Source organism: Equus asinus, chromosome X (genome assembly GCF_041296235.1).
Source record: "Equus asinus isolate D_3611 breed Donkey chromosome X, EquAss-T2T_v2, whole genome shotgun sequence".
NCBI lineage: Eukaryota > Metazoa > Chordata > Mammalia > Perissodactyla > Equidae > Equus > Equus asinus.
The window spans coordinates 34,756,876-34,775,450 of NC_091820.1; the positions used below are offsets into that span (position 1 = coordinate 34,756,876).

General features: G+C 42.1%; 1 protein-coding gene across 14 annotated transcripts in view; it reads right to left on the minus strand.

Annotated features, from left to right (window-relative positions):
* The window catches only part of HUWE1 (HECT, UBA and WWE domain containing E3 ubiquitin protein ligase 1), a 145,012-nt gene that overhangs the window by 19,125 nt on the left and 107,312 nt on the right, over positions 1 to 18,575 (minus strand). For 12 of the 14 annotated variants that reach the window (XM_044764244.2, XM_070503308.1, XM_044764246.2 and 9 more), the window contains 16 exons: positions 18,056 to 18,201; positions 17,351 to 17,417; positions 15,891 to 16,105; positions 12,626 to 12,837; positions 12,009 to 12,191; positions 8,652 to 8,824; positions 8,156 to 8,304; positions 7,336 to 7,411; positions 6,419 to 6,517; positions 5,698 to 5,831; positions 5,342 to 5,510; positions 3,791 to 4,019; positions 2,995 to 3,173; positions 2,622 to 2,711; positions 2,306 to 2,460; positions 1,076 to 1,121 (listed from right to left, as the gene is read on the minus strand). In XM_044764244.2, the coding sequence (XP_044620179.1) occupies positions 1,076 to 1,121; positions 2,306 to 2,460; positions 2,622 to 2,711; positions 2,995 to 3,173; positions 3,791 to 4,019; positions 5,342 to 5,510; positions 5,698 to 5,831; positions 6,419 to 6,517; positions 7,336 to 7,411; positions 8,156 to 8,304; positions 8,652 to 8,824; positions 12,009 to 12,191; positions 12,626 to 12,837; positions 15,891 to 16,105; positions 17,351 to 17,417; positions 18,056 to 18,201 (2,322 nt within the window). The remainder of the gene's footprint in view (positions 1 to 1,075; positions 1,122 to 2,305; positions 2,461 to 2,621; positions 2,712 to 2,994; positions 3,174 to 3,790; positions 4,020 to 5,341; positions 5,511 to 5,697; positions 5,832 to 6,418; positions 6,518 to 7,335; positions 7,412 to 8,155; positions 8,305 to 8,651; positions 8,825 to 12,008; positions 12,192 to 12,625; positions 12,838 to 15,890; positions 16,106 to 17,350; positions 17,418 to 18,055; positions 18,202 to 18,575) is intronic. The other 2 variants (XM_044764255.2, XM_044764256.2) reach the window with 2 other exon arrangements.

The window sequence follows — 18,575 nt, forward strand, 5'->3', positions numbered from 1 at the left end:
AATATGCCACACACCAGGGAAAGTAGTAAGTTGTATAGTTATCTTCTAATTGGGGCCTAAAATCCCTACCCCACAACAATACAACTTACTACCTCACCCTGGCATGAGCAGAATCCTCCAGCAAGGGCAGCAGGCAAAAGGCCATTTTACCTGATGACAGATCCTTTCAAAGACCTTTTGCTAGATTAAGGGCACCAGGACATCTACCCTCTTCCACTGCTATAAAAAATATCATGTAGACTTTGGTACAATCATTTCCAAACTCAAGTGCCAAAGGAGACAGAGGGTATAGGGAAGCAGAAGAAAGTTCTGAGAAAATAGGGGTGGGGGAGACAAATAATACCACATGGACCAGTTATTAGAATCACAAAATGGCTACCGACATTAAGTAGAATAGAAAGAGAAATAGAAAGCATATAGTAGTAATACCATTTAGCACACAGAGCTACCTTCCCAAAAGCAGATTGCTCAAGACAACATTCCTAGACTTTTAGATTCCACAGACCCAAAAAATTTATATATAAAAAAGAAAAAATAAAAGGAGACTAACAAAAGGTTACCAACTTTTAGTTTAACCAAGTAATAAAAAAATCCCATCGATATCATTTAATAAAAATATTCTGATACCAAAGAACTAGGAAGGATACAATCGCTATAAAAACAGTCCTTCAAATTGGATAAATTCAGCTTTCTGAAAAACTCATTAAACTTTCCTTATTTTGTTCATTTCCACTAAGGACTGGCACTTGGGAACCACTGTCATCAGGTATTCTCATTAAGTACCACACCATGGTGGTCACCAAAGGGGACAGGACACATGGTCAGAATGCAGCACAGGATAATTAGAACAAGAACCTGAACAGAGCATGTCGGAGGGGAAGTGTACCACCGTGGGAAAGACAGTAGACTGTATAGTTATCTCCAAGATGGGGTATGACCCTAAAACTATACAATCTACTACCTCATCCCACAGAGCACCAGTGTTCATCTTCAGCCCACTTGGGCCAGCTACTTGGAAGGGTTGGGAGAAAGAGCTAGCCAATTAGCAAGATGGGGAAAAGGGAGGGAGAGTTACCTGAGAGGTTTTGTTCAGTGGAGTCATTTGTCTTAGACGCAGTACACTGCAAAGAGAAGGGAGAGACCAATCTGGAACGTGCAAGCACTAAGATAGAGGTCAACTGTAATAGTCACCATCCCCCTCATATGCCATCTAGGAGTTCAATGACCTAGATGGAAGATGAGCAATTTAGTGTGCAATTATAATCTCCAGTTTCTCTAACACACACTCATGTTCAAGAATAGCTTGGGGACAAGAGGAAAACTGCCAGGGGACTGAGTGAACAATGAGAGGAAAGCATAATAAAGACCACTTTAGAGCTGGGCTGGGCACAGGACATGACCTAAACACAACTATTGAGACCAGCAACATTTCTGAAAAGTTTCATCTCTATATATTCATCTCTCTATATATTTCCTTTTCTTGGGGTCATTCCAGTTTTTTCAGTCACATGCCAGGCTTGCTTATTTTCTCTCTTTTCACGTGTTTGAAACTATGTTACTGTTTGTTAGGTAAAAGTTCTATACAAAGGTATTTGTTAGATCAAGCTTATTATCGTAACTGAACATTTCAATATCCTCTAACTGCTGAGTGGGGTATAATAAAGTCTTTCACTCAAGTCTTTTAATGTCTTCATATTTCTATCAGCTTTTACTTATTAATATATCTTAAATCAATACTGTTCAAGGTCCCAGAAGTTTCAAAAAAAGGTAGGTAGCTTCCTCCAAAATCACGCTTGAGATTTTAAAAATTGAGCCCTAGAAAATGACATGGTGATGGGGTTCAGGGTAGAAATATTCTCTCTGATCTGAAGCCTAATCCTAACTTATTCAAATGATGGAACGGGGTCATCTTGGTAAGGTTCACCCACACTTGGTAAGGCAATCCACTGAGAGAAATGGAATTGAACCCCCAAGAACATTGGGCTCAGTCAAAATCATTCTTCCTGTCTAGTTGCAGTCGCTAAAGGTAGAGACTACACAGTGTGACTGGTGAGTCAGGAGTTACTCTGGTTCTGGCTCGTTTTTCCCAGCGAGACACCGGAGAAATAATCTTCCCTCTGTATTTGAATTCTTTCCCCATAAAACCATGTGAGTGTATGGTAAACTTGGAATGGATCATTTCTCAGGTTCAATGTGAACCTCCTAGGATTTTTCGATGACTCCTGGTGCCACATATACACTAAAAATGTATGAAAGTTAAGGCAGACATAGCCAAAAATGAATCCTCCCAGCCCTTGGGAATTACCTGTGCACTCTGATCCCTGTTCTCCTTATCTTCTTTGCCTTTGTCAGTTATCTTTGTTTCTTCCTCAGCCAGTTGTTTCCTGCGTTTCTCTCGCCTTTCTTCCAGCTCCTCATCCCTCAGGAATTCCAGGTGATTGACAATGGGCACTTTAACAACTGGATCAAAGAAGCCAAGATCAGAGGCTACTCAGGGGAGGTGAGGGAAGAAGCCAAGAGGCAGAGCTTGTGGTCACAGAGAACTAGGAAAACAACTTTCCATGCACTTGTCCCAGCCCTGGAAGGCTCACTACTGTCTTGATAACCTATCTGCCACACACCTGAAACACAGTCATGCATGCTCTCAGCATCAAGAACTTTGCATTCCTCTGTCCAGCGGGTCAGGGCTGTGGGGATGCTGGACAGGGTCCCTGTAGGGGAACAAAGAAGAGTAAGACTCTTGGCCTCGTCATATCAACTGATCCAAAAATTGCACTATTTTCCTAACAGGACCCAATGTCTATCACAAGGTTTGGCACATCACAAGGTATCCAGAGATGATAAAGTTTTTGTTGCTCTTGGCTAAGTCATTGGGTGTTCTGGCTCCTATAAAATGGGGTTTCTCCAGGCTGGGGAGATGCTGTTCTGCTTGCCCTCAGCAGGGAAGAGTAGAATCTGACAAACTGTACCCTCCCTTTCACCACACAAACTTGCCTGCTTGGCTGGTAGCTGTGCTCTGGTCATGGAAAAAGTCATCCAGCAGTTCATCATCAGACCGTGCGATGATGTGAACGTCATCGTTGCCCACCAGGAGGCGGGCCCGACCCCGGCTTTGTAGGGGAAGACTGCTGCTCAGCTGAAGGATGTCAGCAGCAGCAGAGGGACCAAGCAACCTGTAGGGTGATGGTGGGATGCCATGGTCACTGTACATCCATAGGGGCCCCACAACCTGTTATTGTGAAATCTTTTCTGTATCCTCTAAGAAATGCCTAACACTATTATGGACTTGATCATACTATATATAAGTCTAAGTTACTTTTCTAACTTACTCTGTAAGTTTGCAAACTTTATTTGGGCTGAGGATGCATATTATTCCATAGTTCCTAGCAGAGTGAGTGTCACTGATAATGCTAGGCACTGTTTTAGGGTATAATGCCTCTCTTGTACACTCACTACAGTTTGCACATTGACCATTATGACACCTGCATGTCTCTCTCTCACTTCTAAAATTGTTTCTCCCACTAAACTCTAAGCCTGAGGACAGGGACCTAAAGCTTTAAGTGTTTGGCATGAGATGCTTAATGACCGCTAAATGTATGCATAAGACATTTAAGCAAAAGGACATGTTGTACAATTTGTATTCCCCCAAAACGCTGCACATACAATACACAAAGAAATGGGCAAATACATTATTTGTGTGTGTGCTAAGAGTGTTAAGTGATGGACTGTTCCTCCCAGGTCAAGACAATGCCGAAGCCCAGTGAGCCCAACAATCTTCTTCGTAACTCACCTCTGGAGTATAAGAGGAGGGTTGGGCTGGCGATTCCCAGGGTAGTGAACGTGAATGGTATGGCCTGTATTGGCTGTCAGCTGCCTTAGGGTCCTCTGACTGCGCCCGATGCCCTGTGTGAGACGTGTTGTAGAGGAGCCACTGCCCAGCGTCAGGGAACTGTGGTCTGCATGGCGTACCATCAGTGGGTGGGTGGTAGGGATATTTCCTGGGGATGGAGGGATGTCTGCTGCAAGGACAATATGCAAAGGGGTCAGGGCCAAAAAGAAATTTCTTCCATGGTTGTTCAAGCAGAACCATGTCTCCTGGGCCTTACTTCCTCACACGGAAACCTGAGCTTTGTCCTTTCTCCCTCATTCCCACACCTCATCTATAATCACTGATATTGCCATAGCTTATGCCACCATCTTTCACCTAGATACGGCAACGGCCTCCTAAATAGTACCTTCTCCCAATCCATTCTCCACACTATAGCCACAGTGGCTGCTTCTAGGCCCCTCAGAAACATGCTGCTCCCTCCACCTTGAAGACTCCTCTCCCTCTTCTTTACCTGTTCTTTTGTTCTTGGCCTTGATGTCATTTGCTCTGATTTTAGATTGGCTTAGTAACCTTTTACTCTGTGCTTTCTTACCATACTACAATGTAATGCCTGCATAATTCCTAACAGATCCTAAAGCTCCTATGAGGGAAAAGGATTCTTTTTCACTACTGTAACACAGTAGGCACTCCTCAAATATTTGTTCAATTTGCTAAATGGACAGAGGCTCAACATAAAGAAGACTGATGGAAATCACAAAAATGCAAAGAAAATCACAGAACAGACGGTATCTTGAAGATTATGTAATCCAACCCGTTTTTTTTTTTTTTTTCTTTTCAAACTCTTCATTTACAGGTGACAAACTGAGGCTCAAAGAGGTAAGAGACTACTTGGCCAAGACAACAGACCAGAACAGTTCAGTGTTTTCTGCTATATACCTATGATTTGGGGACAAGACCCGCCTTCTCAAGACAGCTTGATTTTAAGAATTCGATGTTAAAAGGGAACTCTGACGTTGATGAAGGAGGAGGGAAGAGATTCACTCTCTCCTCCGAAAAGATGCATCCTTGATGAACAGAGTGAATGTACTCAAATCTATTCCCCAATGCCAAGCTCAAAGGCGTCCATCCAAACTCTTAAGATCCAGTATTACAGACACAAGGATTATTGATTGCCCTTTCACTGTAGCGTGCACATGGGGTGCCTGATGTAGTCAACCTTGGTATCACATTTTTTAAAAAAAATTCAAGCAAATCATCAAGTTGTCCAGGCTCTAAAATGGCTGCCTATTTACCGAGGTGGAGAGAACAAAAGCAGCCTCTCAAAATTCCTTCTTCTAAGTATACACTTATTGAGAGAGATGGATTCAGATATCCCTTGCCCCAGGAAGTCAGCATAGGAAAAGAAGTGCTTTCTCTATCAGACTGATAGCTGCTCTGGTTCACTGCTTGGCTTACCCTAGAGAAGGGTATAAGAATCAAGAGATAAAACCCAGCTGAGCCCCTGTATCTTACTAGCACTGGAGAACATGTTGTCAAACTCAATGATGAGATCATCCTCCCGGTCAAAGCGCTCAAATCGGACCAAGGGAGAAGCGTTCATATCAGGGTAATCCTCATCCAATTCCATTTCAGAGCCATCGTCGTCATCGTCTTCATCTCCCTCTTCACCTTCATCATCCTCCTTAAGGGGAAAATAGGAGATGGAGAATTGCTGGAGGTAAGGGTTTTCTGAAGTCTGGTGTCATGGCCACATTTGCACATGAGGGAGGGAGGCGCTGAGGCTAGCAACCCAGACTGTTGGTTTTCTCCAGCTCTGTGTTCCCATGGAAGAGATTGTCTGAACCAACCCAAACACAGTCCCCCCTCACCTGATCATCTTCCTCATCTTCCTCCTCCTCCTCCTCTTCATCCTGACTATCATCCTCATCCTCGTTACTGCCACTGCTGTCCTCTTCCTGAGTGTGCTCCTCCTCATCCTCAGGGTCCAGGATATTCATGGAATCTAAAACAAAGGGAGCACATTGGAGGACTATACTGAGTAGCTAGAAAACAGGCTACTGTGCAGGCCGGCAGACTCAGTGGGAAGGCGATGGGGTATCTCACTCTAGGAGAGGAAGAACCAGATCTGGGGTGATGTACCGATTTAGTGAGCCAGCCCTGATTTCCTGAGAGTGCCAATCAATGCATCAACACGCTGAGCAGGGTGGCTGAATGTGGAGGCTGGCTATAGGGTGGTGCTTGAGGAGCCAGGGTCTAGGACTTGGCCAAGTCTGCTGGTGCCCCCTTGCCTTTCCAGCCCTACTTTGCTATTGACTGCATCCTGTTGTTAAGAGGGAATCTGGAGCGATGATAGCAGGTGGGTGAGAAGAAAGCGAACCAAGTAAGAAGTGACAAACTTTTGGGCAAGCAGTAGTAACATGTTATTTGAAAAACTGGCTGAGAATAAAGTGGATGGTGTATGTCAGCACATGCAGACAGATGCTTCCTTATTCTGCACATGTGGGCAGCTGCCTCCAGGAAAAACCTAGTGTAGTGTCTGTCAGACGTGCAGGGCAAGAAGGGAGGCCTTTCTGGCCTCGGCACTCTCACCTTCTCGGTTGGCCTGCAAGGTGGAAGCTTGGCTGAGGTTGGAAGGAGCTTCATCCATCAGCACGTCCTCTTGTGATTCATCCTCTCCACTTCTGCTCACTGAAGGTTACAGAGCAGAGCCTTCACTGAACAACAGAGGACTTCCCTTTCCAGATTGGGTGCGCCTAAAGTAGCTATGTACACCCAGCAGAAATCCACTTTTTTTTGGATGAGGGAGAAGACCTGGGTTCTCTGCTGTTGACTAGCTAGGTGAGCTTGGCCAGTCACTTTACCTGTCTGAGTCTCAGTTTCCTCATCTGTAAAATGGGATGATCACATCTGCCCTGCCAATCCCACTAATTGTGAAACCACAGAGGATAATGGGTGTGAAAAAGCCTGTCCGATTTAAGAATATTCCGTTTATCCTTTGATTTCCTTCACTGATAAAATAAAAACAAGTAACACATACACCCTTGGAGTCAGGTGACAGTAGGGTACCTTTGCCGTTTTCCCTCTGAGTTGTAAAAAGGGCCACCCTTAGGGAATGATCACTTTTTGCACTACTGAGACTCAGAGGCAGAAAGCCCCTGGATTTCACTAAGAACTGAAAGGAAAGCACTTTCTCACCCTACAGCCTCTACAGCCTCCTCTAGGCCTCCATGAATAAACGCTCTTGATGTGCCTAACGTATCATCTATACTGATGGCCACCCCCTCCACCTCCCCCACATAGGCAATGCTTCCGACCCGCCACAGGGTCTGTAGACGGCTTGTGAATATCTCATTTGTAACTGTCAACATCAAGACAAGCAGCAATCTAGGCTGGCTACGAGCCCTTAGGCAGAGCTGAGCAAGCAGATGATGAGAAAAAGGGTCCTCCCAAGAAAGACTGAGGCAAAGGAAGAGGCTAGAGGCTATACTCAGTTCTGGGGCTCTCACCTATAATTGTACTGTTCCCAGATCCGCCATCCCTCTCAAGCAACTCATCTATCAGGTCCTCCAGCTCATTCTCAACCTGGAGAGAAATAGAACATATACATGGATGCAAACAAGTCTATCATTATGCTAGCACTGAAACTCTAAAAAAAAGCCAGCAAAGGAGCATATATTTCTAGGATATGTGTGACAGAGGATATTATATAAACACCACACACTTGGTGCTAAGAGCACAGAAACTAACATGTGCTGCCAATCCACACTCAGACTGTCCTTCAAATAGGTCCATCCCAGTTATCTGAGACCAGGTTAGTCTTTATACTATCCACAGGAATACATGCAGATCTCAGAGCTAGTGGCTCAGGACTGTAGGCCCCATTTCTTACCATTGCTATCAGCTCCAGAAATTACAGTGCCCTCTTTAGTCTTTAGAAGACTGCTGTTTGAATGCCCCAGTGAGAGCTGGCACTACAGGCACAACAGTGATGTTAAGGAGCTTCCATTAATGACCAGAGCCAAGTAAATCATAGACCCTGGGCCCAAAGGGCTCAGGCTAGCTTTCTACATCAACATTTCACCTGAGCCTAAGTTTTCTTGTTGAGATCTATTCCATTTCATAGTACATGGCATCCTGGTCCTGCCCCCACCCCTCACTTAATACAATTCAAACACATTTACTGAGAATCTACTAAGCGTATCATCTGTGCTCCTCTGCAAAGCAGACAGCATTGAGGCAAGGATCTAAAGTATTCACCCACCCACACCACTTGGGGGTTTGGTTGAATGCCGCAACAGGGGTATGCTGGGTGATCTGCCTCCCTACCTGCATCTCTTGTGAACTGAGCACCTCAGGCTGCCCAGCAATCACCACTGAGTCGGTTTCAGCCTCCCCATCCATGATATCCCCATCTGCCACCTCTGTCTGAGTGACATCATGATCCTCCTCCTGCACTTCTGCTTCCCCAGGCTCGCCTGAAACAATCAACCAACCAGCAAAATAATCAAGGGATGCCTATGTGCAGGGCACCATGAAGCAAGCGTGAAGACAGGTCCCTTCCCTGGGCAAGTTTACAAGTTCTCAGAGAATAAATGAATGGGTGACAAAGGAAAAGACAAGGCTACGTGTGAGGATAGCCAAATAAGGCTGCAGTTTTAAGGAATTCTTTGTGGGGCAGATTCCCACGCCACTATGACAGATCTCTGGAAGGCCAGCAAGTTCCCAGGGAAACAATACCAAGCCAGAACAGTTGTGATGCCATGTCCATAAAATAACTATGCCCACCCGGCAGCTCTCCAGTCCATTGGCTCTGATTCCCTACCTGGGTCCTGCTGGTTGCTATTGGAGTCCTGAGAGGCTCCTTGGGCATCCTGCTCAGACTTGCTCTTGCTGGAAGCACTCTTGCTTCCAAAAAGGCTACTGGGCTGGTTCACAATCCGGGAAAGTGTTTCCAAAGGCTTCAGAGCAGCATTGACTGTGTTGGCCATGTTGGGACTGAGATAAAGGAAGACACAGAGATGGACTGAGCACAGATATCCACACTAAAAGGAACCAAGGCTGATCCCAGGAATGGGGCATGGAAGATATAAGGTGAGCCTGGGACATCTTGTTTTGCCAGAAGGCTTTCAAAAGCAAGACTTTAAAAAATTAATGGGGTCATTACTACAGGCCGAATTTTAGATAATTTGAGCATCAGAAAGAATAATGATAATAATGGATTACAACACATTAAATATAAAAAGAATCTGCAGCCACCAGGATACAAAAGCAGGCAGAAGGAGGTCCTTATTACAAAAGAATGCCAGCTAATAAGTAGGAATGAGAGAATCAGAAAATCACCATTTTGCAACCAGCAATGTAAGTGATCCAGGCAAGCATCACCAATGAATGCTAAAACTACTGAGTTAAAAATCTTCAGGGCATAGGATATTCACATGATCTTCATATGAGCTCAAAGTATCACTTCACAGATAACTTATTAAATATAAATGGAAAATCTAACCTTTAACTATGTGATCCAACTTAGCATCATCAATAATGAGACAAAGTGGCATTACGTGTGATGTACTGAGAAGGGCAGACTCCATCTATGTAGCATTCTTGCCAAAAAAAAGTTTAACCTGAACCTACCCATAAGGAAGCAATTAGACGAATCCAGATTATGGGATATTCTATAAGATATCTGGCCTTCTGGATTCTTCAAAACAGTCAAATGTCATAAAAAACAAGAGACATGTGACAATCAAATGCAATGAGTAGTGCTCACTGGATCCTGGATCAAAACACTTTCCCCCAGGCTATAAAGATATACTTGAAATAACTGGGGACATGTGAATATGAAATGTATATTGGGTACTATTATATTAATGGTAAATTTCTTAGATGTGCTGATAGTATTCTAGCCATGTAAGGGGATATTTGTTCTTAGGAAACACGCTGAAGTAGTCAGAGATTAAGCATCACATTGTTTGCAACGAATTTCAAATGATTCAGCTCCCAAAAAGGGGAGAGGGGAACTGAAACAAAAGGACAGAATGCTAACTACTAGGTAATCTAGGTGAGATATATGGTGCTCATTACACTACTGTGAATTTGAAATTTTTAAACATTTAAAAAAAATTGATGAGGTTATATCAAAAAGGCAAAGAAGTTAGCTGGAAGAAGCCCCACGGGCCAAAGGTGTAATGAAAAAGAGCATGAAAAAGAATGATGACTGTAGCGATCCAAATAATTCAATCACTGATTTTAAAAATCAATGAAAATTTTTGAGTCCATACTACTACTTAGAAAATATAAAGCCAGAGGAAACTTGCATTTGAGGTGGTGATTAAACCTATTTTTTTTGCTGAGGAAGATTAGCCCTAGGCTAACATCTGTTGCCAATCTTCCTCTTTTTTTGCTTGAGGAAGATTAGCACTGAGCTAACATCTGTGCCAATCTTCCTCTATTTTATATGTGGGATGCCACCACAGCACGGCTGATGAGTGGTGTAGTTCTGCACCTGGGATCCGAACCCACGAACTCAGGCTGCTGAAACAGAGCATGCTGAATTTAACCACCAGACCATGGGGAAGGCCCCCATTCAAACCTATTTTTGACTTTACTCTGAAAATTGGTGCCATAAGGGGAAAAAAATAAGTTTTTATCCTGCCTCTACAGTAGGAACTGTATTTCAGGGTAACCAGGCTTTCCCTTTTGAACTAGAGCTATATCAGAGGAAAATCCCAGCTAATAATGTAGAAGGAATGACAGAAATTAGAAAGTTGTCAGTGATAACATCCAAAGAAATTAGTGAAGCAGGCAAGGATTACCAATGGGAGTTAAGACCATTAACCGAGTATATAGTTCAGACAGAGAATTAGACCTTTATACAGTGCCAAAGTAGTAACACAGATTACTTTCTAGTAAGAAGGTGGAAAATTTAACAGTACAATGATGATTATCAGTCTACCCTAGTGTCAATCTTATCATGATTTAAAAAATATTTATTTATTTATTTGAGAAGATTAGCCCTGAGCTAACTGCTGCCAATCCTCCTCTTTTTGCTGAGGAAGACTGGTCCTGAGCTAACATCCGTGCCCATCTTCCTCTACTTTATATGTGGGACGCCTACCACAGCATGGCGTACCAAGCTGTGCCATGCCCACACCCAGGATCCGAACCGGCGAACTCTGGGCTGCTGAAGCGGAATGTGTGAACTTAACTGCTGTGCCACTGGGTCGGTCCCCTCTTATCATGATTATTAATGGTAGTTCAAAGAGATGTGTCTCCTCAGGATACAATATGAGATGTACATTATCTATGATACATCCTAGCCAATAACGTTTAAATTGCTCTCTTAAGCCTCTAGCTCTAATCAGGAGTTTACAGGAAACGGGGAGTAAAGGAACAAGTTCAACTACACTGCAAGGAACTAAATGGATGAATCTAGAAAGTGAAACATATTGCAGGACAGAAAGCCCAGTGACTTTAACAAGTTAGTGTCATGAACAACAGCGATAAAATGAAGATTAAAAAAATTAATTAAGGATCTGTGTTAGACTAGCAGAGGCTCCAAGGACATAACCAGACGTAATGCAAGGTCTCTAACTGGATTCTGGTTTGGACAAAAATTTTTTAATATGGATTTAGGCATTAGATAGCATGAAGATTTATTTATACAGAAAGGTAGAGACTATTAACTGAAAAAACAACAACAAAAACACCAACCCAGGTTACACGATAGCACATAAAATATTTTAGTAAAAAATCTTATTTATGTATGTGAAGAAAATCATTGAAAGACATAGAGTAAGGTAACAGTAGTATCTGGGTGGTAAGAATATGGTGTCTACTTTATTTTTGCTCATCTGTCATTTCTTATGACAAACATATAGTTTTTTAATAATAAAAAGTATTTTTAATTAAAGGGGAAGGGAAAAAAATTACTGATATAGTCCAACTCTTGAGTTTATAGCAAATGAGAAAACCAAGGCCTAAAGAAAGGAAGGTGCCTTGCTTATTAAAAGCCGCAATACTAAGAATTCAGGTTCCTACAAACACCCCAACTTTTCCTATCACATTGGCTGCTCACTATTCATCTGGTGAGGATACATGAAATACCAGGCAAATGAAGAAGTAAGCAGTATGATTACAGAGAGGGAAAAAGCCTGGGGCTGGAGGTCAGGAATGATTTTACCTGGACAGGTCCAGGCTGTGAGGCACTCTGGCCAGGTCATTAACCAGTCCCTTCTTCAGGAAGAGTCGAATGATGTTGTTCATGCCATTGTGTTGGGTCTTGGCTGTGGCACTGCTGTAGAAGCTGGAGGTGGAGGGGCAGGACTCCATGATAGTACTGATGATACACATCACTGCCTGAAGCCTGGGAGAAAAGTTTGACACCTCTATGATATGAACACAGCCCATTCTTATGCATCAGACAATCCTCCTGTGCCCTTTGTGTTTCCTCCTGGAAGTAACATCTAAACAGGAGGGAACTCACTCCCTGGGTGGTAGCATTTTTCATTTTCTTTAAATACAATCTGAAAAATGAGACAGAATAACCTGCTCAACTTCTTGCTTTAAGACCCTAGAAACGTAATGAAAACATCTCTTTGTTTTTTTGAAGCTGTTTACCAACCTCCTCCAAACGTAATCAGTCCTTGGGGTACTATGAAGCACTGTAACTATTTGAGAGGACCAGAGAATGTACCAGTATGACTAAAACTCTTGTTCTAGTGCAATGAATCCCATGAACCAAGAATAGAGTAAGGGGATGCTACTGGTTATCAGCACTAGGTCAGGCATGGATTTTACCTGGCATGTTTCTCTGTACTCTCAGCCATAGCCAGTGCCCGTCCGAGGGCTGCTTTTACTTCATTCACAAGGGCCACCTGGGCATCTGTGCCACTCCCTGCAGCAGCCAGGCTTGCGAGGAATAGGCGGGCCAGGGCAGGTGTGTCCTTGTCTTCTGCATTCTGGGTATGTGGGAGGAGGTGGTCCAGAACAAAAGCTAGCACACTGCAGTCCTGAAAAGTCATTAATCATGACATTTTAAAGATTTACAAGCACAATCATGCCATATCATTTGCACATCAACAAGGTACACCCACACAGAGAGTTGATCCTTGAAGTCACCCAGTCAGTGATCATCAGGTTCACTTTATAGATGAGAAAACCAAGGCTTAAAGGTACAAGCTAAGGGAGTAGCAAATCCAGATTTTATGCTTCCAAATTCCCTTCATTTCCTACTACACAGTTTACACATCTTCATTTAGATGCTACTTGGCATTTCTTAAAACATTTTTGTGTGTGATATTTAATAGAACTGTTCAGAGCAAACTTATAAAACGGTTAAGACAAGTTCAGTATTTTCCCAATCTGACAGATGGGTAACCTGAGGCCAAAGAAACATGGCTTGTACAAAGAACTTAAGTCAATGGCAAGGATTCAAATCCTGATTCCTAATTGAGTGCCATAATACCTTCAGTATTCAATTAAATCGTAATATTTACTGATACCTACAATGTGCCCAGGACCCTGGGCTAGAAATGGTCAGGGACTGAATGAGAAACAGCACAGTCACAGATATGGATATGTAAAAATATTTAATGCAGGGTTACTTAAAATAGCCAAAAATGCCCAACAACAGCTGGGAAGGAAAACTAAGTCAGACTTTTCTTTTTCCCTAACAACGATTTCTACCATGATAATTTATCTTAGAAAGAAACTTAGTCTGCTGTCATTCAAGCAGATTTTGGATCAAAATGCACTGATGATTTGGGAACTAGATAGAGATGATGGTTTCACAACACTGCATGTACTAAATACCATTCAACTGTACACTTTTAAAAATGCTTAATTTTATGCGACTTTTACCTCAATAAAAAATGCACTGCAGAATTCTAGAGTCTGGGAAATTAGATAACATGACCTTGCTAAGACAAAACTATTAGAAATAAAAATTTGCCAGTAGTGAATAAAACACAAAGTTAAAATAGCTTTCTGAATAAAAGTATAAATAATGCTATGTGATATTATTATTAAAAATTGGAAGAAAGCTTCGCAATTTCGGGAAGCAGTATGACTGAGAGAAAGATTTGAATTTGGAACCAGAACCTGGATTCCAATTCTAGTCCTGCTACTCTGCAATGTGGCCTTAGGCAAGTTACTGACCTCTCTGAGCTTTCTTTCTTCTCTGTTAAGGGGAGTAATACCAACAACCTTGCAGTGCTGAGGTGAGGATTATCAGTAGTATTTGTAAAGCACCCATGAGTACTCAGTACCAGTAGGTTATTTGACACATATTAAGCAGATACTTAGGTAAATTTGCAATTAAATGTCTTATTGCACAAGTGATGCTACTATAAATTATAACTACAACTGGCACAAATGAGTAAAACCTTTGAAATAAATGCCTAATGTATATTTAATATATACTCCACAAAGGACTTATACCCAGAATACAGAACTCAACAGAAAATAAGAACAAAAGACTTGGACAACTTCACAAAAGAGAATATCCAAATGGCCAATAAAGATAAGGAAATTTTAACCATAATGCAATACAACTATCAACCCAGAGAACTGCTAAAATGAAAAACAGAAAAGATACCAAGTGTTGACAAGGAGGTGAAACAATTCGAACCCCACATGCTGGTGATAATATAAATTGACACAACCACTCTGGAAAACTTTGGGCAACCATTTGCTAAAGCTAAACAGGCCAGCAATTCTACTCTTAGGCATATACCACTGAAAAGAAATGCTTATATGTAGTCACCAAGACATGTATAAGAATGATTGTAGCAGCACTACTTTTAATACATTCACATAATGAAATTCTACACAGCAATGAAAATAAACTACACTACATACAAAAATGAACCTTGCAAACATGTTAAGCAAAACAACCTAGACACAAAGGAGTACACACTGTAAGATTCCATTTATATAAAGTGTAAAACCAACCTATGGCAATAGAACTCAATTTAATGGCAACCTTATGGAAGCTCAAAGGGGAGGGGGAGATGCAGGAAGGCATGAGAGGGGTAGCTTTTGTGGAGTTTGTAATGTTTTATTTAATCTGGGTGCCAGTCATTCCCCCAAAAACTAACTGATGAATCTCTTGGGAGTTCTGTATTTCTGTATATATTAAAAAAAAAAATAGTTTAAAAAACCGGGAGCTGCTTTCAGAGGTTGTCTGCAACATTTATTGCCCCTACTCCACTCTCAGACCCTTCACTGCTTACTACCCATAAAATTACTATGTGACCCCCAAAACAAGGTCCTCTTTATAAAAAAACGTCCTTGGGCACCCCTTTTACATATAAGGGAACATGATATAGTTTCTTCTTCAAGCACCCTCTGACTTGAAAAATCTAACCTGAACATAATTCCGTATCAGGACACACAAAGTACGACTTCATTCTTTCTCACAGCTCTACTGATGGACATTTAAGGCTTTTTTAATAGTCTGTATTACCAATACTGTTACCATGCCTGGTGTCTTTGCACAGGTCTGAGTACATCTGGAAGTACACTGATATTCTTGTGTATGTGGTTTATTCTACCGTCCCCTAGACACCTTTACTTAGATGACCCATATTTTCTCTTCAAATCATTTCCTCTTCTAACATAAAAGGAATAATTAAAAAAAAAACAGCTGAGTCCTTGATTTCGCCTTCATCCTCCAAATCCAATTCCTGTCCTTTTCTACCTTTAAAACATCTCTTTGACTCATCCATTCCCCTCAACTTCACCAAGATCCTATATTATCTAGATTACTGTATCAGATTCCTAACTGGTCTTTCTGACTCCAATCTTGCCTTTTGCAGGCTTCACACTGCAGATCAAGTGATTTTCTACAAAACAAATTAACTGCATCAACTCAATCCCTGCAATGAGCCTGTTGGCTCCACATATCATGGGAAAAACGCCAAGCTCTTTAATGTGTCCTAAGAGGCTTCTGTCTCTCTCATTATTGGGCTAGCAGGCATGGGTTCCTAGTAAAGCACCCAACACGTAACAGGTATCCAAAGGATGACAGTATAAAGTCTTTAGCAGACACTGGAAATATTACCTCTTTGATCAGCTCAGACTGGCCCACAGTGTAGCTGTAGTTGGCAATCAGGGTAGCAATACCAACATAGGACCTCACCAACTCTGCCAGAAGACGAAGAATAGTGGAAGTGGGCATTAAAGGTTTGCTGCCCTTGCCTTTCTGCTTGCCTTCTTCAGAGGCCCGGTCCCCTTCTTTATCCTTCTTCCCATCCCGAGACTCCTCTGGAGTGGAGGCTGTTGAGAAAGAGCCAAACACTGGTTCAATTTCACACCGGAATATTGGCAAAATCAAGGCTTACGTGGACAGAATACCACTTCTCCTTCTTTAGGTCACTAGTACAAATTGAATGCCTTCCTCATACTGTAGTGGAAGGACAGATAGCCAGGACAATTCAGGTCTCAGACATGGTCTGTGGACACAGAGCACAGCAGGGAGGCTTTGCCCAACTGTTCACACATCTTTTGCCACTTCCCTCCTCTTTATACATAATTTTATGCTCCAGAAATACTGTACTAACAGTAGTTCTCCAAACATGCCTTGTGTACTCTTTTACCTCTTCTTCCTGCATGTCTGCCTGGCACACATTTACTTACCCAGCTCATTTCAAATGCTGATCTCCTCTATAAAAGCTTTCCTGTCTCATTCAGGCATACTGAGGTGCTATTAACTATTATATCATGTGCCAACTATACCTTATCCAAGCATGCCTCTATTCCAGCAGTTATATATTATATTATAACTATTGCAGGTCTCCCTCACTAAACAAAATTCTTTAAGTGCAAGGAATGAATCTAATTCATTTTGGTGTCTATTATTGTCTGCCACATAGCGGGCACTGACGCTTCCTTCAAATGCTATTGTCATCGTCATCAGCCATACTACACACTACATGTGAACACTAAGTCCACCAAAATGAGTTAACCAATATTTTACTAATTATTAGTCTTTTAAATTTATCTCCAGGGACTAGTCTGATATTAAATTCGATGTCTCCTAACTTAGATCTCAAAGGAGATTTATCTACAGAGAAGTAGCTTTTGAAAGGTCTCATTAGAATTGCTTCCACATGGCATTTCTCTAATTTTTGGCAAGTAGCCAAAAAGCTCTGTTGACACTGCTAGAAGGCAAGAATCTACCATGCAAACTTTATAGCTAGAATAGTGTCACCGGCACCAAAGCTCTATAAGCCAGCATGGAAGCCATCAAAAGAAATATATGGCATGGTTTAAAAAGCAGAACTAAAGGATGTTACCATAGAAACCATTACTGGGTTAGTTAAGTCACAGTTTCATTATCTCTAGCATATAGAAACCCTTTATTTATAGAACACTGAGCTCACTCCTGAGAAAATTCACTTAGACAAGTAAATGTGACAATTATGCCTGTATTCCCCTACCTCCTGCCCAGGACACCCACAGTTTCTTCAAGTTGTCCTCTCAAGAAGTAAGAACAAAAGAGGGAGAAAAGTGAACCATTACCTTCTCCTTGGGTTGCCCCAGATGTGGAAGTCTCAGTGGAGGTACCATCTGCAGCAAAGACCTGACTCTATAGAAGAAGAAAACTCCTGAGCCATTATTAACTTCAAAGACAGTTGTCTACAAATGGCAGGACTCCTTCCTAGGGTACTGGTTATGAATGTTACAGATTCTCTTTGGCCCCCCTTTTTTTTTAAAGATTTTATTTTTCCTTTTTCTCCCCAAAGCCTCCCAATACATAGTTGTGTATTTTTAGCTGTGGGTCCTTCTAGTTGTGGCATGTGGGACGCCACCTCAGCGTGGCCTCATGAGCAGTGCCATGTCCGCATCCAGGATCTTAACCGGTAAAACCCTGGGCTGCCCAAGCTGAGCACATGAACTTAACCACTCAGCCATGGAGCCAGCCCCTGGCCCATCTTTTAGTCACCTTCCCCCCCGTCTATTTGTGGGAAGCCATCACTATAAATAGTGACTGGGAGACTAGGGGAAATGGACAGGGGAAGAGGAGAATGAAAAATGAATTACGGTAACATTTCTAATCCAAGAAGAGAAAAGAAAATCCCAGGGATACTCCAATTTTAGGCAACAGAATTTTAGATACATCAAAATTAACACCTTTGAAACTTCCCTGGCATAACCCTAAATACTGAGAACACACAGGTATTGGAAAAAGAGAAGGAAGATAGGAGGTTGGAAATGACTTCTTACATTAAGGGAAAAACCTGACTGTGTATCAAAGTCACTGCTCTGACGAGTAAGTGACCGGTACTGCTGATATACATCATCGCCCATGTCTTGCAGGAGCTGGCCAACCTCTTGGGTCATACCTCCAGGCTTCGGATCAGATTTGTCAGCTAGAAAAACAAAAACAAAACAAAATTCTTTTGTAACTGCGCAATGTTAATGACTACTTGGTAGTTTGGTTAATTTCACTCCAAGTTGCTATGACTGTTTACATAGTGATATTGCTAGGCTTTCACTTAGGAACCAGGAGAAACATAGTACAACCAAGAGAGCATGGCTGAAAGCCTCATTCCATCACTAATTTTGTGACCACAGGCAATTTACTTATTCTTCTCATTTTCCTCAGCTGTTGCTAAACTTAAAATGGACATACCTTGTATTATGCCTAGAGAGGCCAATAAATGGTTGCTATAACTATAGAGCTGAATTATTTTTTTTAGTGGGGGTTAATGGGTGGGGTAAAGGCTCTGTGGTTGTAGGAGAA